The sequence below is a fragment of the Microcaecilia unicolor genome, chromosome 2, assembly GCF_901765095.1.
Source record: "Microcaecilia unicolor chromosome 2, aMicUni1.1, whole genome shotgun sequence".
Lineage (NCBI taxonomy): Eukaryota > Metazoa > Chordata > Amphibia > Gymnophiona > Siphonopidae > Microcaecilia > Microcaecilia unicolor.
In genome coordinates this window covers 254862008-254885963 of record NC_044032.1, presented here as the reverse complement: position 1 = coordinate 254885963, position 23956 = coordinate 254862008, and the positions used below count along the sequence as shown (strand labels likewise).

At 49.8% G+C, this 23956-nt stretch overlaps 1 protein-coding gene across 1 annotated transcript in view; it reads left to right on the top strand.

Moving 5' to 3' along the window:
* The window catches only part of SUV39H1 (suppressor of variegation 3-9 homolog 1), a 77755-nt gene that overhangs the window by 25108 nt on the left and 28691 nt on the right, over positions 1-23956 (top strand). The window contains exon 3 of the mRNA XM_030192403.1: positions 8578-9243. Coding sequence (XP_030048263.1) covers positions 8578-9243 — 666 coding nt within the window. The remainder of the gene's footprint in view (positions 1-8577; positions 9244-23956) is intronic.

Below are 23956 nucleotides of genomic sequence, written 5' to 3'. Positions count from 1 at the left end.
CGGAAGATTGGAGGGTGGCCAATGTAATGCCGATTTTTAAAAAAGGTTCCAGAGGTGATCCGGGAAATTATAGACCGATAAGTCTGATGTCGGTGCTGGACAAAATGGTAGAGACTATTATAAAGAATGGAATTACAGAGCATATTCAAAACCATGGATTGATGAGACAAAGCCATCATGGATTTAGTAAAGGGAAATCTTGCCTCACCAATCTATTACATTTCTTTGAAGGGGTGAACAAACATGTGGATAAAGGTGAGCCGGTCAGTATTGTATATCTGGATTTTCAAAAGGCATTTCCATTTCATCAAGCAGATCAATCCATAGACTGGTGGGTTGTGTCCATCTACCAGCAGGTGGAGATAGAGAGCAATCATTTGCCCCCTATATGTGGTCATGTGCTGCCGGAAACTCCTCAGTATGTTCTCTATCTCAGCAGGTGTGTGGTCGCACAGCAGCAGCTCTGGCTAGGTCTCCAAGCCTAATTGTTTAGGCTTTGTTGAGTACCTGGGGTTGAGGGCTCTTCGTGAGCAAGTGCAAACCTGGTGGTGCTGGGTCCCTCCTTTACTCCCCCCTCCCGCTAGCTCCGTTAAAAAAAAAAAAAATTTTTTTTTTAAACGTTCAAAAAGGACGTCCATTTGCAGCTGCTCACTGGAACAAGTTGTCGCAGCTCGGAGCAAGAAGCAGGTAATTTTTACCTTTTACTAGCGGGCAGGGGGTTCCCCGAACGGTCTCCACGTGGTTATGGCCTCGGATGGCAAGGGCGCGAAAAGACGCTCCCCGGAACGCGTTCGCGCGCCTAGCGGGGAAGCGGGGGGGCTCGAAGGTACAGTTGCCCTTTTTGGGCGCCCTTTCGGAGCCGGGAGAGTTCACCGGTTTTTCCTCCAGCGCGGTGGCCTTTCCCGCCTTAGGCGCCCATCCCCTGATGGCCGCCCTCCTGGTCGTGACCGGCCACGCGGCTCGGTCGGCTTCTTCTTGGGCCACCCTCGAGATGGGAGACCTTAATAGCTTGGTTGCCCTTGAATCGGACGACAGTAAGAAGTCAGCGAAATTAAACGCCCTTCTTCCCGCGCTGCTCCTTCTAGGAGTTTCGCGCCGGACGCCATTTTGGACGCGCATCGCGCCTCTCCTCCGATCTTGGGATCACAGGTTGAGAGCGCCTCTAGGGCCGCGGCGCAAGCTGCAGAAATGCACAGGCTAGGGGGTTTCTCCCCTGAGTTCATTTTGCTGCTGCATCAGGCCTTTCTTATGCAGAACGCGGCGGCCCCCACTCCCTTGTCTGATAAGAGTGAGGAGGCCTCTGTGCTCAAACGCCCTCGGGTGGATTTTCAGCCACTAGGGGACTCGGTCTCCTCGGATGTGGAGGACGGCAGCGTGTCTGAGTTCACCCAGAGATCCTTTGCGGACTCTATGGAAGAGACTGACCCTCGCTCGGATGGAGCGGATGACCCCTCCGCAGCGTACCTTTTTCGCTCGGAGGATTTGCCTAACCTGCTAGGGCAGGCCTTGAGCATTTTGAAGATTGCCTCTCCGGAGGAAGGCCCGCTCTCAGCCTCGGCTGGCTCCGCCATTATGCTGGGAACGAAGCGCCCGCCTAGAACCTTCCACGTGCATGAAGCCATGCAGGCCCTAATTTCGGCGCAATGGGATGCCCCGGAAGCAAGCCTGAAAGTAGCCAGGGCTATGTCCCGTCTGTACCCCCTGCCAGAGGGGGAACGGGAAGCCTTTATCTGGCCCACGGTAGATTCCTTAATCACTGCCGTGACTAAGAAAATGGCACTGCCGGTGGAAGTGGGCACAGCCCTGAAAGATGCTCAGGACAGGAGAATGGAGGCGGCCTTAAAGTCGTCCTTTGAGGCAGCCGCCCTAAGTCTGCAAGCCTCGGTTTGCGGCTCCTTTATGGCCAGGGCGTGCCTGACTGTTTTGAGCGCGCTTCCCCCTCGGATCCTTCCTGGAGGGCGGAATGGCCGAGCCTGGAGTCGGGCTTGGCCTACTTGGCAGACTTACTGTATGATGTTTTGAGAGCCTCGGCCAAAGGTATGGCCCAGACGGTCTCTGCGCGGCGGTGGCTCTGGCTTAACATTGGTCGGCTGACCATGCCTCTAAATCTCGCCTAGCCAAGTTGCCTTTTAAAGGCAAGCTGCTCTTTGGGGATGAGCTGGACAAGATCGTGACGGAGCTCGGCACGTCCAAGGGCAAGAGGTTGCCGGAGGTCAGGACTCGGGCCAGTAGTGCTCGCCCCAGTTCCTCCAAGGGCCGGTTCCAGGAAGCCCGTCGGTACCGCCCGGGCAAGTCGGGCTCCTCTACCTCCGCTTCCTTCAAAAGGAACTTCTCCCCCAAGCAGCATTCCTTTTGCAGGGACCGCCGACCTGGAGGTTCATCCTCCGGCCCTCCCCCAGGGTCGCGTACCCAATGACGGGGACCTGGTCCATGGCCCAGTGCAGATAGGAGGAAGGTTGTCCTCATTCTTGGGCGAGTGGACCAGGGTATCTTCAGATGCTTGGGTTCTGGAAGTCATCAGAGACGGCTACAAGCTGGAGTTCTGCCGCCCCTTGAGAGATGGGTTTGTAAACTCTCCCTGCAAGTCCCAGGTCAAAGCAGCTGCCGTACAGCAGACTTTGAACAACCTGATCTGCCTGGGCGCGGTGGTCCCGGTGCCAGTAGATCAACTTGGCAAGGGGCGTTACTCAATTTACTTTGTGGTGCCAAAGAAAGAAGGTTCTGTTCGACCTATTCTCGACCTCAAGGGAGTCAATCGGGCCTTGAAGGTCCGGCACTTCCGGATGGAGACTATCCGCTCCGTAATAGCTGCGGTGAGAAAAGGGGAATTCCTGGCATCCTTGGACATCAAGGAAGCTTACTTACATATTCCCATCTGGCCTCCTCATCAGCGCTTCCTGCGCTTCGCAGTCCTGGGCCGACACTTCCAGTTCAGAGCCCTCCCTTTCTTGTTGGCCACTGCCCCGCGAACCTTCTCCAAAGTGATGGTGGTCATCGTGGCTTACCTCCGCAAGGAAGGAGTACAAGTCCATCCCTATCTGGACGACTGGTTGATCCGGGCCCCCTCTTATGCAGAGTGTGGGAAGGCCACTGACAGGGTGATTGCCCTTCTGAGCTCCCTGGGATGGGTCATCAACTGGGAGAAAAGTCAGCTGCGCCCGACTCAGTCCCTGGAGTACTTGGGAGTCCGCTTCGACACCCTAGTGGGCAGAGTGTTCCTGCCGGACAACCGGAGCGGCAAGCTTCGGGCCCAGGTGGACCAGTTCCTATCAGCCTCCACTCTTCGAGCTTGGGACTATGTGCATCTCCTGGGCTCCATGACGGCCACGATGGAAGTAGTGCCCTGGGCCAGGGCCCATATGAGACCCCTACAGCACTCCCTGCTGTGGCGGTGGACTCCAGTATCGGAGGATTACGCTGTACGCCTTCCTTTGGATCCAATGGTGCGCAAGGCGCTGGATTGGTGGCTGAGGCCAGACAAACTGTCCGCAGGAATGCCCCTCACAATCCGGGAGTGGGTGGTCGTCACGACGGACGCCTGCTTGACGGGCTGGGGAGCCCACTGCCTGGGGAGGACAGCGCAGGGCCTCTGGTCGCCTGCAGAGGCAAAACAGACTATCAACCTCCTGGAACTCCGAGCCATTCGGTTGGCGCTTCGGGAGTTTCTCCCGGTCCTGGTGCTGAGGCCAGTATGGGTCCTGTCCGACAATGCCACGGCAGTGGCATATGTCAATCGCCAGGGAGGTACCAGGAGCGCTCCTCTAGCCAAGGAGGCCATGAAGCTATGCCTGTGGGCGGAAGTGAATCTGGAACGGCTGTTGGCGGCCCACATTGCGGGAGTCATGAATGTCAAGGCGGACTTTCTGAGTCGCCATACTCTGGATCCAGGAGAGTGGCAGCTGTCGCCTCGGGCGTTCTTGGACATCACGAGGCGCTGGGGCCCGCCGAGCCTGGATCTGATGGCGTCCTCGGCCAACTGTCAAGTTCCGCGGTTCTTCAGCAGAGGACGGGACCCTCGTTCTCTGGGAGTCGATGCTCTTCTCCAGCAGTGGCCAACACAGGAGCTCCTCTACGTGTTCCCGCCCTGGCCCATGATGGGCAGAGTGCTAGGCCGGGTGGCAAAGCATACGGGCCGGGTAATCCTGTTGGGTCCGGATTGGCCCAGGCGTCTCTGGTATGCGGACCTAATCAGGCTCGCAGTGGACGGCCCTCTGAGGCTGCCAGCAGAGCGGGGCCTCTTGCATCAGGGTCCCGTGGTGATGGAGGATCCCTCCCCCTTTGGTCTTATGGCCTGGCTCTTGAGCGGAAGCAGCTGAGGAAGAAGGGCTTCTCAGACAAGGTCATCGCCACTATGCTGAGAGCGAGGAAGCGCTCTACTTCTACTACTTACGCCAGGGTTTGGCGTACCTTTACATCGTGGTGCAAGGCAGGCTCTCTATCGCCCTCCACTGCTCCAATATCGGCGGTGCTGGCATTCCTGCAAGAGGGTCTGGAGAAGGGTCTGTCACTCAGTTCCCTGAAAGTCCAAGTGGCGGCTTTAGCTTGCTTCAGGAGCCGCCTGAAGGGTGCTTCCCTGGCGTCACAGCCAGATGTGGTATGCTTTCTCAAAGGAGTTAATCACCTGCGCCCTCCTCTGCACTCGATAGTGCCTACGTGGAATCTCAATCTGGTGCTTTGGGCCTTGCAGAAGCCGCCTTTTGAGCCCTTGTTGAGGGCATCGCTGAAGGACCTGACGTTGAAAGCGGTCTTTTTGGTAGCCATCACGTCAGCCAGAAGAGTCTCTGAGATCCAGGCACTCTCGTGTCGAGAGTCGTTCCTGCGGTTCACTGAGGCAGGAGTGTCGATTCGCCCAGTGCCTTCATTTCTGCCCAAGATTGTTTCTCGCTTCCATGTGAGTCAGCAGCTCTGTCTGCCCTCCTTTCGCAGGGAGGATTACCCACAGGAGTACCCTACTCTCAAATGTCTGGATGTGAGATGAGTCATCATCAGATACTTGGAAGTGACCAATGACTTCCGGAAGTCGGATCACCTGTTCGTGCTGTTCGCAGGCCCTCGTAAGGGTCTGCAGGCATCTAAACCTACTGTGGCATGGTGGGTCAAGGAGACGATTGCAGCAGCTTATGTGGCTGCGGGGAAGATTCCGCCTATTCAGCTGAAGGCTCACTCTACTAGAGCACAAGCAGCATCGATGGCGGAGTCCAGATCCGTCCCCTTGGAAGAGATTTGTAAAGCGGCTACTTGGGCGTCGGCTCATACCTTCTCGTGGCATTACCACTTGGATGTGGCTGCTCGGGCCGAGGCCCGGTTTGGAGCGTCCGTGTTGCGTTCAGGGATTTCCTCGCTCTGAGTGAGTACTGCTTTGGTACATCCCACCAGTCTATGGATTGATCTGCTTGATGAAATGGAAGGTAAAATTATGTATCATACCTGATAATTTTCTTTCCATTAACCATAGCAGATCAATCCATAGTCCCCCCCAGATATCTGTATTGTTTGTTATTCTGGTTATATTTCAGGTTCCAGTGTATTCTTCAGTTCCTGTTCAGGAGAGCTTCGTGTTCAAGTTCTTCCAATTGGATTTTCCTCGAGTTGAAACGATTCTGTGTTACAGTGAGCTGCTGCATTCCTCTCCCCCCGTTTCGGCGGTGGCTGGATTGGTAACTAAATTATGCCGACGCTCCCTCCCGCTTCGTGCGGCAGTAGGGTAGCTTTGTATCCCTCCCGCTTCGGCGGTGTTTGGGGTAAGCCAGCTCCTCCCGCGGTTGCGGTAGCAGGATAAGCCAGATCCCCCCGCATCGGCGGGTGTGGTGTCCCTCCCCCGCTCCACGGGGATGAGCTGGACGGATTCCCCTCCCCCGCTTCGGCGGTGGTGAGCTGGGCAGAGTGTCCCTTTGTGGGTGTAATTCTCTAAGTGCTGAGTCCTGCAGATGGAGCTTTGATATCGACATACTGAGGAGTTTCCGGCAGCACATGACCACATATAGGGGGCAAAAGATTGCTCTCTATCTCCACCTGCTGGTAGATGGACACAACCCACCAGTCTATGGAGTGATCTGCTATGATTAATGGAAAGAAAATTATCAGGTATGATACATAATTTTACCTTGACAAAGTATCTCATGAAAGACTCCAGAGGAAATTGGAGAGTCATGGGATAGTAGGTAGTGTTCTATTGTGGATTAAAAACTGGTTAAAAGATAGAAAACAGAGAGCAGGTTTAAATGGTCAGTATTCTCAATGGAGAAGGGTAGATGGGTTTCCAAGGGGTCTGTGCTGGGACTGCTGCTTTTTAACATATTTATAAATGATCTAGAGGGTCTTTTACTAAAGCTTAACCAAGTTATCTGCAGCACGGCCCATAGGAATAAAGTGGGCCCTGCTGCAGTAACTAAAGCTAAGCTTTAGTAAAAGACCCCCTTAGAGATGGGAGTAACTAGTGAGGTAATTAAATTTGCTGACAACATAAAGTTAATCAAAGTTGTTAAATCGCAAGAGAATTGTGAAAAATTACAAAAATTCCCATCACTGGGAAATAGATCCTCCAGACAAGGGAAGGTGTCACCATCCAAACATAGAAAAACTACATGGGTGTAGTCCATTCCCATGCTACTCAGGGTGGACCCCTGGGACCCTGCTGGGGTGGTTGTAGTCCAGGGTAGAGACTACGTGGGAGGTGCAGGGACAGATTAACCCAGTCCTGAAAGGCACGGGTACTGGATTTGTAGCATGAGAGACTGCAATTTGTGGAAGAAATAATATTGACTGAAATAGTGATCTGCATGCATATTTGCATACTTGGACTAATTGAGTGTTAGTGATCTGCATGCGTTTTTGCATACTTAGATGAACCAAGAGTTTGGACTGATTTAAAACCTTCAGGAGAGGGGGAGTTGGACCCATTGGTTTTCAGGGCTGAACTGAATTCCTGGACGAGGGATGGTTGACGTGGAACCATACCAGGAGGCCTAGGGAAATTGACTCCGACCTCTTCAGAGGTCTGGATTTTGGCTTACATTTTGGTAAGCGGTGGATGGTGGATTTGGTTTGCAGTTTGGCAAACAGTGCTGTGGGTTTCAGCTTGCATTTCGGCAAGCGGTGCCTTGTGGCTTCGGTTTGCTCTTTGGCAGGGTAGGTGGTGTGGGTCACAAGGACCTTACGAGACTGGGAAACTGGGCATCCAAATGGCAGATAACGTTTAATGTGAGCAAGTTCAAAGTGATGCATGTGGGAAGAGGAACCCGAACTATAGCTATGTAATGTAAGGTTTCACATTAGGAGTCACCAACCAGGAAAGGGATCTAGGAATCATCGTTGATGATACGTTGAAACCTTCTGCTCAGTGTGCGACAGTGGCTAAGAAAGCAAATAGAATGTTAGGTATTATTAGGAATGGAAAACAAAAATGAGGATTTTATAGAGGATTGTATCGCTCTATAGTGCAACCGCACTTTGAATATTGTGTTCAATTCTGGTCACTGCATCTCAAAAAAGATATAGTGGAATTAGAAAAGGTACAGAGAAGGGCGACAAAAATGATAAAAGGGCTGGTACGACTTCCTTATGAGGAAAGGCTAAAGTGTCTAGGGCTCTTCAGCTTGGAGAAAAGACGGCTGAGGGTAGATATGGTAGAGGTCTATAAAATAATGAGTGGAGTGGAACGTGTAGACTTGAATCGCTTGTTTACTCTTTCCAAAAATACTAGGACTAGGGGGCACACAATGAAGCTATAAAGTAGTAAATTTAAAACAAATTGGAGAAAAATGGCAATACTTATGTACTTAATTTATGCCTATTGTTTTGTGTTAAATTGTAAGAAGTTATAGGATGCATTTTATGTTTTGTTGAATTTACAAGGTCTTTTATATGCAGGTTGGGTATGGGGATGGTGCAGGAATGGAAAAGAAATGACTGGGGATGGTGAGGGGATGGTAGCACTATGATGGGGATGGGTTGAGGACAGAATAGAATTGACTGGAGACAGGTTGAGAATGGGGACAAGATTATTTCCTCGTGCACACCTCTATGGGGATAGGACCAAGAGACATCCAGGGCAGTGAACTTTAATCCCTGCCTCTGCAATTTTGACTTCACTTCATTGGAATCCTATTCTACCTTATCTTGAGACAGAGATAGTCTTTGAGATGAGCCTTGAATCTAGTAAAAAATTATTATTTTTCCAGGTATTTGGAGCACTTATTTTTTTATTTTATTTATTTTATTTGATATACTGCCAATCGCCAGATGGCAGCTAAGAGGTGTACTTAAGAGTATGACTGTTATTTGGGCCAGTATTAGGGGTGGCAACAGTTTTATTCAGGGCTGATGCTTCTGTTTTCTTCTTGCTGATTTTATTGCTGAATTAGTGTATTTAACTTGTTTTTTTTTTTTTGTGAATTGTAAACAATAAGCCAATTGATTTTCATCTTTTTGTGCCTCATTTTTAATGTTTTATTCTGATACTGTTTTTTTTTTCTTTGAGATCTCAGAACTTAAGCATTCCTGTCTCCATGTAATGCCACCTCTTCTTATTAAAATGAGTTGTTTTTATTCATTGCTTCTCTCTCTCTCCTTCAACAGGGGGAAGAACATTACTTGGTGAAGTGGAAGGGCTATTCTGAGTTGGAGAACACCTGGGAGCCACGCCGCAACCTGAAATGCCCAAAGGCCTTGAAACAGTTTCATAAAGACTTGGAGCGGGAGCTGGTGCGCAGTGGTAGGAAGCCCAATAAAAGTCTGTGCCGTCTAGACCCGAGTCTTTCCAGCCACCTGGTGCAAAAAGCAAAGCAGCGCCGGGCCCTGCACCTCTGGGAGCACCACCTCAATGCCAAACGCAACCACCAGGGGGCCATCCTGATAGAAAATGATGTGGACCTAGAGGGCCCTCCTAAGGACTTTATCTACATCAACGAGTACCGGGTTGGGGATGGGATAACGTTAAATCAAGTGGCAGTGGGTTGTGAGTGTCAGGACTGCTACCAGGACCCTAGTGCCGGATGCTGCCCTGGTGCCTCCCTCAACCGCTTTGCCTATAATGACCAGGGCCAGGTAAAGATCCGTGCAGGGCTACCCATCTATGAATGCAACAGCCGCTGCCGCTGTGGGCCCGCCTGCCCGAACCGTATAGTTCAGCGGGGCATCCAGTATGACCTCTGTATATTTCGCACCACCAATGGACGGGGCTGGGGTGTGCGCACATTGCAGAAGATCAGGAAGAACAGCTTTGTCATGGAGTATGTAGGAGAGGTATATCATCTTTTTTTTTCTCCTTCTGTTCCCCCCCTCCCCTCCCAGAAAAAGAATACACTTATGCTAAACTTGAGCACACTAGCTCAGCTCATAAGAGACAGGTTAATCTAGTCCTGGTTTTCCTCCCATGTCTGTATTAACATTTTTGTTGTTCATGGAGAAATTGGAACTACATCCCAGTGGGGGTAGAACTAGGTCAGGCTCAACTTGCACCAGATAACTTGGAGCCAGCTGGTCAGCTTATCCCCATCCCCCAACATGTTCTGCTTCTCTGATATCCTCCTCCTCTGCCTGGAGGGAAGGCTAAGATGTCATGTGCTGTGTGACAAAGTACTTTGGAGGTATTTTTTAGCTAATGTAAAGTGCTGGTTTAAAATGCAGAGGAAGTAGCTAGGTGTAGGGACAATGCTCTTCTAAGGTGATATAGGAAGTATTTTTTCATGGAGAGAGTGATGGATACTTGGAATGCCCTCCCGCGGGAGGTGGTGGAGATGAAAACGGTAACGTAATTCAAACATGTGTGGGATAAACATAAAGGAATCCTGTTCAGAAGGAAGGGATCCTCAGAAGCTTAGCCGAGATTGGGTGGCAGTATAGCGCTGCGTGAGTCTGGTAGCGCTTTGGAAATGTTGAGTAGTAGTAGTAGAGCCGGTGGGGGGAGGCTGGGCTGGTGGTTGGGAGGAGGGTCTAGTGCTGGGCAGACTTATACGGTCTGTGCCCTGACAATGGCAGATACAAATCAAGGTAAGGTATACACAAAACGTAGCACATATGAGTTTATCTTGTTGGGCAGACTGGATGGACTGTGCAGGTCTTTTTCTGCTGTCATCTACTATGTTACTATGTATGTAGTTAAAATGTTTTTCTACTTATTCTCACTTTTCATCATTTCTAGCGTCATGATCTCATGATTCTATTTTTCTAGAAACTAGTAGTACCAGATAAAATCAAGTTACTTATTTTCCTTGGGGATGTGTTTATCAGTGCTCCCACCCAGTCCAGCAGAAACTTTCTGATATTTAATTAAAAATATTACCATCAATCCCAATATGCTTGCAGGAATAATGACCCTAGTGTCGCGTTCTCGAGGGCCTTGGCATTCTGTCAGGCTTCTCCCCGGAAGCACTGGGTTTGTGAGTCCTTGGACCACTACCGTGGAGCGGCAGTGGCAGGCAAGGTCACCTTCATGGCAGAGACGAGGCAAGGCTGGACTGGAACCCCGGACTGGAGTTCTGCATAGGGATACACAGGACTGGAACGCACCGGACGGGTGTGCACTGGACTGGAACCCACTGGACTGGTACACACTGGAGTGGAGCCCACTGGACTGGAACACACTGGAGCGGAGCCCACTGGACTGGAACCCATGGGACCGGACCCGCTGGACAGGAACACACTGGATCTAGGAGGCTTCACCTACTCTTAGCCACCGTTCCCCGAGGGTTGAGCCCTCAGGTTCGGGCAGCCGGCAGGGCTTACAGGAAAACCGGAACTGGAACTAGCAAGCAGGAACAACAGGAATCAGGATACAGAAGTGCCCCCAGGCACCTAGGCGAAAGCAAGGCAGACAGGCAGGGAATGTCCGGGTTCCGGCAATAGTCAGGTCTGGCCACAGGCAGAGAATATCCAGGTTCAGGCAGCAGGCAGCAAGTATCGGGGTTCAGGCAGTGGTCAGGCAGCAGGCAGCAAGTATCGGGGTTCAGGCAGTAGTCGGGTCAGACAGCAGGCAGCAAGTATCGGGGTTCAGGCAATGGTCAGGTCAAGCAGCATGCAGAGAATATCTGGGTACAGGCAGTAGGCAGGTCAGACAGCGGGCAGAGAGTAGTCAGATTCAGGCAATGGTCAGGTCAAGGAGCAAGACTATGGCTGGAGCTCCAGTAGCAAGGAGTACTGGCAGAAGACAGGTCTAGGGCTGAAGTTCCAGAAGCAAAGGAAAACACACACGGGAAAACCAGAAAGCTAAACACAAGAAACTAGTAAAGCTGTACACAAGCTAACAAGAAAGCTATGCCCAAGCTAACTAGTCACAAGCTAGAAACTCACACTAAGCAAAACACAGGAGAACTACCCTGTTTCCCCGAAAATAAGACCGTGTCTTATATTAATTTTTGCTCCCAAAGATGCGCTAGGTCTTATTTTCAGGGGATGTCTTATTTTCGGGGAAACACGGTAACATGATTGGATTATTGCAGTTCTTTACTCCAAGGCTTACCTCAATATCAGCTGCAGAGGCTACAAGCTGTTCAAAATACTGTACTACAGTAAAATTGCAGCTTCTTAGAGAAAATGGCCACTGCAGCTTTTAGCAGTAGCTTCCTAAAATTTAGCAGCCTTTTGAATTTCGCAGCAGCAGGACAAAAAGTCAGCATTAAGTAAATTAAGAGGAAGCCTTGATACAGCTTGGTGAAACATGAGTCTGCACAACAATCCCCCTACAACGAAAAAGGAGACTGAGCAATACAGTGCACAGAATCTCCATTTACCTACCGTAAGATAAGTACAGCATTCTAAGTAAGCTTAGTCCTTAGGGTTCCTAATACCCCCTTCCCCCCATGTACCTTCTGTTGGGACACTCACCCAGTTTTAAAGATGTCAGGAGGCTGCCGAATGTCTGTTGGGAAGGGCAGCGGCGGCTTGACTTCAGCCTTTCCCTTCAATGTCCCGCCCTCGCGGAAACAGGAAATACCTCATCAGAGGAAGGCGGGACACTGACAGGAGAGACTGGACTCGAGCTGCCGCAGCGACTTAAAATAACAGTTGAGCTTTAAACGCAGGGCGGCGTATCCGGAATGGAATGGAAGGTAATATGTCAGGGAGTTGAGGGCGGGCTCAGCCAGGGGGGGGGAGGGGGAGGCGGAAGATACAATTTGGAGCTAGGTCTTACTTTCGGGGGAGGCCTTATATTTAGCAATTCAGCAGAACCTCTACTAGGTCTTATTTTCAGGGGATGTCTTATTTTCGGGGAAACAGGGTAGTAAAGCTGAACACAAGCTAACAAGCAAAGCTATGCTCAAGCTAACTAGTAACAAGCTAGAAACTCACACTGAACTGGACAAGGTAGCAGTGCACAGAGCACTCTAACAAACCAGGGACCTTAGACGATGCAAAGGCAAAGGCTGCAGTCTCTAAGTGCTTAATAAAGCCCTTCAACACCTGAGGCGCAGCTGCAGCAATCTCTAATAACTACGGAGGCTGTTCAGGCACAAACCAAGGAGCAGGCAGAAAGCACAGTGAAACACAGAGAGACTTCCCACACCCAGGTGCAGTGTAGAGAAGCAATTAGAGTCATGCTGGAAGCAGCCAGCACAGAGAGAGAGAGAGAGAGCTAACCCAGGCAACACCCACAGGTGCAGTATAGTGAAGCAATTAGTGTCATGCTGCTGGATGCAGCCAGCACAGGGAGCCAGAGCTAGCTCAGAAAGGACAGACAGAAGAAACAGGAGCCAGCTAGGAAGCTGACCCTCAGGAACAAGGTAAGTTTGAGGGTAGTCATGACCACAGACGTGACACCTAGTGCAGGAGAAACTGAATGACATCACTATAAACCTAGAAGATGTAATGGGGCAATTTGAAGAGTAGCAAATCTCCTGGACTGGATGGTATTCATCCCAGAGTAGTGATAGAATTGAAAAATGAACTGGCAAAACTATTATTAGTAATATGTAATTTATCTTTAAAATTGAGTGTGGTACCGGAAGATTGGAGGGTAGCCAATGTAACGCCGATATTTAAAATAGGTTCCAGAGTGGATCCAGGAAATTATAGAGCAATGAGCCTGACTTCGGTGCCGGGCAAAATGGTAGAGACTATTATAAAGAATGAAATTACAGAGCATATTCAAAAGCATGGATTAATGAGACAAAGCCAACATGGATTTAGTGAAGGGAAATCTTGCCTCACCAATCTATTACATTTCTTTGAAGGGGTGAACAAACATGTGGATAAAGGCGAGCCGGTTGATATTGTGTATCTGGATTTTCAAAAGGCATTTGACAAAGTACCTCATGAAAGACTCCAGAAGAAATTGGAGAGTCATGGGATAGGAGGTAGTGTCCTATTGTGGATTAAAAACTGGCTAAAGGATAGAAAACAGAGAGTAGGGTTAAATGGTCAGTATTCTCAATGGAGAAGGGTAGATAGTGGGGTTCCCCAGGGGTCTGATCTGGGACCCCTGCTTTTTAACATAATTATAAGTGATCTAGAGATGGGAGTAACTAGTGAGGTAATTAAATTTGCTGATGACACAAAGTTATTCAAAGTTGTTAAATCGCAACAGGATTGTGAAAAATTACAAGGGAACCTTATGAGACTGGGAGACCGGGCGTCTAAATGGCAGATTACGTTTAATGTGAGCAAGTGCAAAGTGATGTATGTGGGAAAGAGGAACCCGAACTATAGTTACATAATGTAAGGTTCCATGTTAGGTGTCACCGACCAAGAAAGGGATCTCGGCGTCGTTGTTGATGATACTTTGAAACTCTCTGCTCAGTGTGCTGCAGCGGCTAAGAAAGCAAATAGAATGTTAGGTATTATTAGGAAAGGAATGGAAAACAAAAGTGAGGACGTTATAATGCCTTTGTATTGGTCCATGGTGTGACCGCACCTCGAATATTGTGTTTAATTCTGGTAATCACATCTCAAAAAAGATAGAAAAGGTACAGAGAAGGGCGTCAAAAATGATAAAGGGGATGGAACTTCTTCCCTATGAGGAAAGGTTGAAGCGTATAGGGCTCTTCAGCTTGGAGAAGAGACGGCTGAGGGGGAGATATGATAGAGGTCTATAAAATAATGAGTGGAGTGGAACGGGTAGACATGAATCGTCTGTTTACTCAAAAAATACTAGGACTAGGGGGCATGCGATGAAGCTACAAAGCAGTACATTTAATACGAATCGGAGAAAGTTTTACTTCACTCAACGTGTAATTAAACTCTGGAATTCATTGCCAGAAAATGTGGTAAAGGCGGTTAGCTTAGTGGGGTTTAAAAAGGGTCTGGACAGCTTCCTAAAGGAAAAGTCCATAGACCATTATTAAACTGATTTGGGGATAAGCAGCATAAAATTTATTCAGCTTTTCTGGTATCTTGCCAGGTATTTGTGACCTGGTTTGGCCACTGTTGGAAACAGGACGCTGGGCTTGATGGACCTTTGGTCTGTCCCAGTGTGGCCAAACATACGTACTTATGATTATGAAGATGAAAATGAAAAGCTCAGCAATTATGAATAGTTATGAAAATTTGATCCAGCAGCAGTCAGTAGCTGGTTTTGTATCAAAGAGAGAGCCTGTCTTGGTGGCAGTCTCAAACTTTTCTTTTTCCACATTTCTTAGAAAGGGAAAGAAAGTATGGCTTTGGATATACAGAGAAAGCAGTTCAATGAAGTAAAAAAAAAAAAAAAAGATTTTCTTATTATCTCCCTGCTCTCCTATACCTCGCTGGGTTATACATTATATGGAGAGGGAACAAGTTTTCTTGTCTACATTAAAATCACAAAACATTTTTCTTGGTAACACTTTTCAGATGACCTTCTATTTACTGGGTCTTCCAGTTTGAAGGGGCAGTATTACAGAAAATGGTCTAGCTAGGTTAAGCAGTCAGATTATATAAAAGCTGCCACAGTCTCTCTTCTTCAGACTGGGCAGTCTGGACAATGAGCGTAACTGCTGCTAGCATTTGACTGTTAGACATGGATCCAATTAGCCAGATAGGGATGGATAGCCTAAAGGCTTTCCCCATCATTTTCCACATTTGTATCTAAATCTAATGTGCAGGCTGGATCAAGCATCCTGAAGGGTTTATTCTTCTTAGCAGTTTATCTGTTATCATACCAACAATTAAATGGTAATCTGTCTTGTACAGGTGCTGTTTCTGGATATCATAAGCCACTGGTCTTGGTCTTTCAGGCAGGCTATGTTGGGAAAACCAGTTTTAAGTTCTGCTGGTTTCAAGGTTTTCAGTTATGCAGACAACATAACCATATTACTCCCCTGTCTCTCAGGCCAAGATGCATCAACCAAACGTAAAAGAAAGTAAAACGTAAAAGTTCTTACCGAATTTGAAAAAACGAAGAATGCACTAAAAAAAAACACCTCAGAAATGTCGGATGCATGAATACCTTCGGTAAAGTGTTGGTACGTAAAAAAAAAAAAAAAGTGCCTATGGACGTCCGTTATGGATGTCCTTTAAAGACAGCCTTCGCCACCCCCCGCCCGAGGTCGCCGCTGCTCCCCGATCCCCCCTGCATTAAAAAGATTGTGATTTTAGGCAGCCCCGGCCCCCTCCCTCCCCCTCTCTCTAAACAGCTCCCGCCATCCTCCGCCCCACTCCCGCCGCTCCCCCCCTCACCTATGTAGGTTACTTACATCAGATGAGGGCGGGCCCTGGACGAAAGGAGGGACGTCCGAAGACTCTTCAGCGAAGAGGATCAGCTGTTCTTGTCGTCGCAGCGCCCTCACACAGAGGTGAGAGGCGCTGCGAGGGCCCAGTAAGACGGAGGGGGGGGCCCGGTGGAGGGGGAGCGGCGGCGACGACCTCAGGGAGGGCGGTGGGGCCGGGGCACGGGGCGGAGGATGGTGGGAGCTGTTTAGAAAGAGAGAGAGGATGGGAGGGAGGGGGCCGGGGCTGCCTAAAATCACAATTTTTTTAATGCAGGGGTGAGCGGGGAGCAGCGGCGACCTCGGGCGAGGGGGCAAGGTTGCCCACAAGGACGTGTTATGACGTGTCTGTATGACAGCTCCGGCCTTACCGACAGCTCTAACCACACGTTAAATATATCGCGGTAAATGAGTCGGTGCAATCGTCGGTATGGTTAGTGCATCCCGAATCGTCCACATTACAATGGTAGTTACTCATTTGTATTCCGTTTTTGTTACCTGCTACTGCCGTCGGAAAAAACTGTTTAGTGCATGCCACGGTTTACTACTTGTTCGTTAATGGCTCGTTATTGGCTTGTTAAAGTTTAGTGCACCTGGCCCTCAGAGTAAGAAATTGTATCCATCTTCTTGAAACCTGAATTAAAACTCAGGGCCTAAAACTTAAGAAAAAACAAAGTTCCTTTTATTAGGACAACCAAATGATCTATGGAACAATAATGTGTTGAAATTAAGTGGCCAAAACTTTACTTTTGAAGAGAACATTAAGATCCTTAGAATTACATTATCAGACGCTCTGATGTTGGAATCACAGGTGATCATTTTTGCTGAGAAAGCTTAGGAGGATACGTAACTTCTTTAACACCCACATCTTCAGGCTGGTTGTTCAAAGCCTACTTCCATATCATCAAGCTGATCAATCCATAGACTGGTGGGTTGTGTCCATCTACCAGCAGGTGGAGATAGAGAGCAAACTTTTGCCTCCCTATATGTGGTCATGTGCTGCCGGAAACTCCTCAGTATGTTCTCTATCTCAGCAGGTGGTGGTCACACACAGCAGCAGCTCTGGCTAGGCCTCCAAGCCTAATTTTTAGGTTTTGTTGAGTGCCTGGGGTTGAGGGCTCTTTTGAGCAAGTGCAAACCTGGTGGTGCCAGGTCCCTCCTTTTCTCCCCCCTCCCGCTGGCTCCGTTAAAAAAAAAAAAAAAAAAAATTTTGAACGTCCTTAAAGGCGTTTATTTCGACGTTTCTTTAAACGTTTATTGCAGCTACTCACTGGGACACCAGGTCGTTACAGCTCGGAGCGGACAGCAGGTAATTTTTACCTTTTTATAGTGGGCAGGGGGTTCCCCGATTTATCTCCACGTGGCATATGGCGTCGGAGGGCGAGGGCGTAAAGAGTCGCTCCCCGGATCGCTTGGGCGCTTCTAGAGGGGATGCGGGGGTCTTAAAGCCTGATTCGCCCTTGTTGGGTGACAGTTTCGTGGCCGATGAATGTCCCGGTCCTTCCTCCGGCGTGGCGATTTTTCCCGCCATAAACGCCCATCCCCCGCTCCTCGCCTCCGCCATCTTGGCCGGCCACGCGGCTCGGACGGCTTCTTCTTGGGCCGCCCTTGAGGTTGGAGACATTAATGCCATGAACGCCCTTAATTTGGGCGACGGCACAAAAGCGGCTAAAGTTAAGCGCCGTTCTTCCCGCGCGGCTCCGCGGAGTGTCGCGCCGGACGCCATTTTGGATGCGCAGCATGTCTCTCCCCCGCTCTTGCGAGCGCCGGTTGAGGGTGCGTCTAGGGCTGTTGCCCAGGCTGCGGAAGTACACAGTCTGGGGGGTTTCTCCCCCGAGTTTGTTTTGCTGCTGCATCAGGCCTTCCTTATGCAAAACGCTGCCCCTGCTCCCTCGTCTGGTAAAGAGGTTGAGGTTCCCAGAGGTAAACGCCCTCAGGTTGATTCCCAGGCCTTGGAGGACTTTGTCTCCTCCGATGTAGATGAGGGCAGCGTATCTGAGGTCTCCCAACGGTCCTTTGCGGATTCCTTGGAGGAGACGGATCCCCGCTCGGATGGAGCGGATGACCCCTCTGCAGCGCGGTTTTTTAGCTCAGAGGATTTGTCCAACCTGTTGGTACAGGCCATGGACACTTTGAAGATTTCCTCTCCGGAGGACGTCTCTCCCTCAGCCCCTGTTGGCTCTGCCATTATGCTGGGGACGAAGCGCCCGCCTAGAACCTTCCACGTGCATGATGCCATGCACACCTTAATTGCGGCTCAATGGGATGTCCCGGAATCGAGCCTTAAAGTGGCTAGGGCTATGTCCCGCCTCTATCCTTTGACTGAAAGTGAACGTGAGGCCTATCTGTGGCCTACCGTGGATTCTTTAATCACTGCGGTGACTAAGAAAACGGCGTTGCCGGTGGAAGGTGGCACGGCCCTAAAGGACGCCCAAGACAGAAGATTGGAGGTGGCCTTAAGGTCGTCCTTTGAGGCAGCTGCTTTAAGTTTGCAGGCCTCAATTTGCGGCTCCTATGTGGCCAGGGCGTGCCTGACTATGGTGCAGCGGGCTTTCCCCTCGGATCTTTCCTTGAGGGCTGATTGGCCGGCCCTGGAATCGGGCTTAGCCTATTTGGCAGACTTGCTGTATGATGTCTTGAGGGCCTCAGCGAAAGGCATGGCTCAGACAATCTCTGCGCGGCGGTGGCTTTGGCTGAAACATTGGTCTGCTGACCACGCCTCTAAATCCCGCCTGGCTAGATTGCCTTTTTAAGGCAAGCTGCTCTTTGGGGTCGAGCTGGACAAAATCGTGACCGATCTCGGCACGTCTAAGGGCAAGAAGTTACCAGAGGTCAGGGTTCGGGCTAGTACTCGCCCTGGTACCTCCAGAGGACGGTTTCAGGAAGCCCGTCGGTACCGCCCGGGCAGGTCGGGCTCCTCTGCCCCCTCTTCCTTCAAGAGGAACTTCTCCCCCAAGCAGCATTCGTTTCGCAGAGACCGCCGTCCCGGAGGTGCTCCCTCCGGTCCTCCCCCAGGGTCTCGTACCCAATGACGGGGCCTTGGTCCACGCCCCAGTGCAGATTGGAGGACGGCTGTCCTCGTTTATGGGCGAGTGGACCACAATAACTTCAGACGCTTGGGTGCTGGAAGTCATCAGAGACGGCTACAAGCTAGAGTTCTGCCGACCCTTAAAAGACGGGTTTGTACTCTCTCCCTGCAAGTCTCCGGTCAAAGCTGTGGTAGTGCAGCAGACCTTGAACAATCTGATCCGCCTGGGGGCGGTCGTTCCGGTGCCAGAAAATCAGCTTGGCAAGGGATGTTACTCCTTTTTCTTTGTGATACCAAAGAAAGGAGGTTCTGTACGGCCTATCCTCAACCTCAAAGGGGTCAATTGGGCCTTGAAAGTTCGGCACTTTCGCATGGAGACCCTCCGCTCTGTTATAGCGGCAGTGAAGGCAGGAGAGTTCCTGGCATCCTTGGACATCAAGGAAGCGTACTTGCATATTCCCATCTGGCCTCCTCATCAACGCTTTCTGCGTTTTGCAGTACTGGGCCGACACTTCCAGTTCAGAGCCCTCCCGTTCGGGTTGGCTACTGCTCCGCGGACCTTCTCCAAAGTAATGGTGGTCATCGCGGCCTTCCTGAGGAAGGAAGGAGTTCAAGTCCATCCTTATCTGGACGACTGGTTGATCCAAGCCCCCTCTTATGCTGAGTGCGGCAAAGCTGTGAACCGGGTGGTTGTTCTTTTGAGCTCCCTGGGGTGGATCATCAACTGGGAGTAAAGCCAGCTGCGCCCGACTCAGTCCCTGGAGTATCTGGGAGTTCGATTCGACACCCAAGTGGGCAGAGTGTTCCTGCCAGACAATCGGATTGTCAAGTTTCAGGCTCAGGTGGACTAGTTCCTAGTAGCCTCTCCTATTCGGGCTTGGGACTACGTGCAGCTGTTGGGCTCTATGACGGCCACGATGGAAGTAGTGCCCTGGGCCAGGGCTCATATGAGACCACTACAACAATCTCTGCTGCTGCGCTGGACTCCGATGTCGGAGGATTATGCTGTGCGCCTTCCCTTGGACCCAGCAGTGCGCAAGGCGCTGAGCTGGTGGACGCAGACAGACAAGTTGTCTGCAGGAATGCCTCTGGTGACCCCGGAGTGGATTGTCGTCACGATAGACGCCTCTTTGATGGGCTGGGGAGCCCACTGCTTGGGAAGGACAGCGCAGGGGCTCTGGTCTCCTGCAGAGGCAAGTGGTCTATCAACCTCCTGGAACTCAGAGCCATTCGGTTGGTGTTGTTGGAGTTCATCCCGGTACTGGTGTTGAAGCCTGTACGGGTCCTGTCGGACAATGCCACGGCTGTGGCCTATGTCAACCGCCAGGGAGGTACCAAGAGCGCCCCTCTAGCCAAGGAGGCCATGAATCTATGCCAGTGGGCGGAAGCGAACCTGGAACAGCTGTCAGCGGCCCACATTGCCGGAGTCATGAATGTCAAGGCGGACTTTCTCAGTCGCCATACCTTGGAGCCCGGAGAGTGGCAGCTATCTGCTCAGGCGTTCTTGGGCATCACGAAGCGCTGGGGCCAGCCGAGCCTAGATCTGATGGCGTCATCGGCCAATTGTCAAGTGCCGCGCTTTTTCAGCAGAGGACGGGACCCTCGATCCCTGGGAGTAGATGCTCTTCTCCAACAGTGGCCGACACAAGAGCTCTCTATGTGTTCCCGCCCTGGCCCATGTTGGGCAGGGTGCTAGACCGGGTGGCAAAGCATCCCGGCAGGGTAATCCTGGTGGGTCCGGATTGGCCCAGATGTCCCTGGTATGCGGACTTGATCAGGCTCTCAGTTGGCGATCCTCTGCGGCTGCCAGTGGAGCAGGGCCTGTTTCATCAGGGTCCCGTGGTGATGGAGGATCCCTCCCCCTTTGGTCTTACGGCCTGGCTATTGAGCGGCAGCATCTGAGAAAGAAGGGCTTCTCAGACAAGGTCATCGCCACTATGCTGAGAGCGAGGAAGCGCTCTACTTCTACTGCTTACGCCAGGGTTTGGCGTATCTTTGCAGCGTGGTGTGAAGCAGGCTCACTTTCTCCCTTCACTGCTCCAATTTCTTCAGTGTTGGCGTTCCTGCAAGAAGGTCTGGACAAAGGCCTGTCGCTCAGTTCCCTGAAAGTTCAGGTAGCGGCTCTGGCTTGCTTCAGGGGCCGCCTGAAGGGTGCTTCCCTGGCTTCGCAGCCAGATGTGGTGCGCTTTCTCAAGGGAGTTAATCACCTGCGCCCTCCTCTGCACTCAGTGGTGCCTGCGTGGAATCTCAACCTGGTGCTAAGAGCATTGCAGAAGCCGCCTTTTGAACCCTTGTCGAGGGCATCTCTGAAAGACCTGACGTTGAAAGCAGTCTTTTTGGTGGCTATCACTTCAGCCAGAAGAGTTTCCGAGCTCCAGGCACTCTCATGTCGAGAGCTTTTTCTGCAGTTCACTGAGGCAGGAGTGACTATTCGCACAGTGCCTTCCTTCCTGCCCAAGATTGTTTTTCGCTTCCATGTGATTCAGCAGCTCTGTCTCCCTTCCTTTCGTAGGGAGGTCTACCCAGAGGAATACTCTGCTCTCAATTTCTGGATGTGAGACGAGTCATCATCAGATACTTGGAAGTGACCAATGATTTCCGGAAATCGGATCATCTGTTTGTCCTGTTTACAGGTCCTCGTAAGGGTCTGCAGGCTTCTAAGCCTACAGTGGCAAGATGGGCAAGGAAGCCATTGCAGCGGCTTAGGTGGCCGCGGGGAAGGCCCATACCTTTGTCAGGCATTACCGCTTGACTGTGGCTGCTTGGGCGGAGGCCCGGTTTGGAGCTTCAGTGTTGCGGTCAGGGATTTCTATGTCCCGCCCTGGGTGAGTACTGCTTCGGTACATCCCACCAGTCTATGGATTGATCAGCTTGATGATATGGAAGGTAAAATTATGTATCATACCTGATAATTTTCTTTCCATTAATCATAGCTGATCAATCCATAGCCCCTCCCAGATATCTGTACTGTTTATATTCTGGTTGAATTTTAGGTTCAAGTTTAGCCTTCAGTTACTTCAGGAGGACTTCGTGTTCAAGTTCTTCTTTCACTTGGATTCTTCAAGAGTTGAGACGAGTTTGTGTTACAGTGAGCTGCTGCATTCCTCTCCCCTCCGTTTTACGGGGCTGGATTGAGATTTAAATTCTGCCGGCACTCCCTCCCGCTTCGTGCGGCTGTAGGGCAGCTTTGTACCCCTCCCGCTTCGGCGGTGTTAGGGTCAGTCAGCTCCTCCCGCGGTTGCGGTTGCAGGATAAGCCAGATCCCCCCGCATCGGCGGGTGTGGTGTCCCTCCCCCGCTCCGCGGGGATGAGCTGGACGGATTCCCCTCCCCCACTTGTGTGGGGATGAGCTGGGTTAATTCCCCTCCCCCGTTTCGGCGGTGGTGAGCTGGGCAGAGTGTCCCTTCGTGGGTGTAATTCTCTAAGTGCTGAGTCCTGCGGATGGAGCTTTGATATCGACATACTGAGGAGTTTCCGGCAGCACATGACCACATATAGGGAGGCAAAAGTTTGCTCTCTATCTCCACCTGCTGGTAGATGGACACAACCCACCAGTCTATGGATTGATCAGCTATGATTAATGGAAAGAAAATTATCAGGTATGATACATAATTTTACCTTCTATCAGTCTTAGATTATAGTAATGTCATCTATGCAGGCTGTCAAAAAGGTCTTTTGAGGAAGTTTCAGACTATTCAGAAGGTGGCTGGACAATATTTTTTTCTGTACATAAATATGATAGTGTATCACCTTTGTTATGGGACCTCCACTGGTTACCGGTGGAGGCTCAAATTCAGTTTAAGGTTTGCATAACAGTTTATAAGATCCTTTATGGGCTAACCCCAGTATATTTGCTTAGTTGGGTCAAAATAGCTAAAAAAAGACAAAGGTCTCCGAGATAATTTACTTCTCCATTATCCTAATTCTAGTAGACTGAAAAATAGGACCACTTTTTCTGTTAGTCGTATGTATCAGGCCTCCTCTGTTATGGAATCCACTTCCTTTACACATTTATAAACCACCTATATACATCACACAACAAAGGTCTAAGTGGTATACAATAAAACCTATATAATATAAATACAAACAACAAACACCGCATAAAACATAGTAAATGAATGAATGACCCTTACAATGCTTAATTTATAATAATAAATTTGCATTCATCAACTATTCCAAATCCACAACATAGCAGCTTAAGAACCCATCATATGCTTGTGCATATATCCAAGCTTTTATTTCTTTTTATAAAAACAGCAAAAGTAAATCAGCCATCAAATACTTGCAGCTCATGCCTTTGCCCATCTGGCCTGTTTAACAGAGAGGAAGACCAGCTTCCAAATCATTGAAACCTGAAATACTCAAGATGTTTCAAAACCAGAAAACTCCTCCTGCAGGAGAACAGGACCTTCTCCAGCCAAAGCAAGAAAAATTAGAGAACAAATCTTAAACATTATCCCTCAAATTTATATAAAAGTCGCCCAAATTTGGGCATGAATCCCAGATCTGCACGCAAACTAGTTAATGAGCCATTAACAATTATTGATATTAATGGCACTAGTTAGGACTTATGCATGGATCTGCCTATGTGCTATTCTATAGCAGTGAGCGCCTAAATTTCTAGCATGCAATTCAAAGGGGGGGTGGCCATGGGAGGGGCATGGGCAGGTCAGGGGTGTTCCCCAAAATTAGGCGTGATGTAGAATACTTGGATTTCTGCGCCCAGCTGCCATCAGCTGGGCATCAGGACTTACACCAGCTTTTGGGAGGTATAAGTTCTCGCACCCAAAGTTGGGTGTGGGAATCAGTGCTAAGCACTAATCTATAAAGGTTACTTAGTGCTAAGAGACCTTTATAGAACTGGCACTTAGTGCAAATTTTAATCACGATTAACTTTGAGTACCATTTACTGAATCTGACCTTATGCTTTTTTTTGTTGTTGTTGGGAGCCAATATGAAGGGCATATGTATGCTGCCTAATAAGCTTATAGAACAGTGAATAAAAAATTGAACCATAGTGTCCTAAATCATCTGCAACAACATCATCACATAAGAAAGCAACCCCAAATATACTCTAATACAGTAATCAATGTCACTCAGTACCAGGGATTGCACCAGCATACAGAAGTTACTGGGATACAATAAATGTCTTAATTCTGGATTAAGTACATTTTGCTAAAAGCAATGCCCAGTGCTGACTAGATCTGATCTCGGAAAGAGGGTCAGAATCAAATCAAATACCTAAAGTCTGAGCAAGTACAAGTGGCACTGAATCCTTAGTCACAAAATGTCAATCTGGGGGAGGCACCTT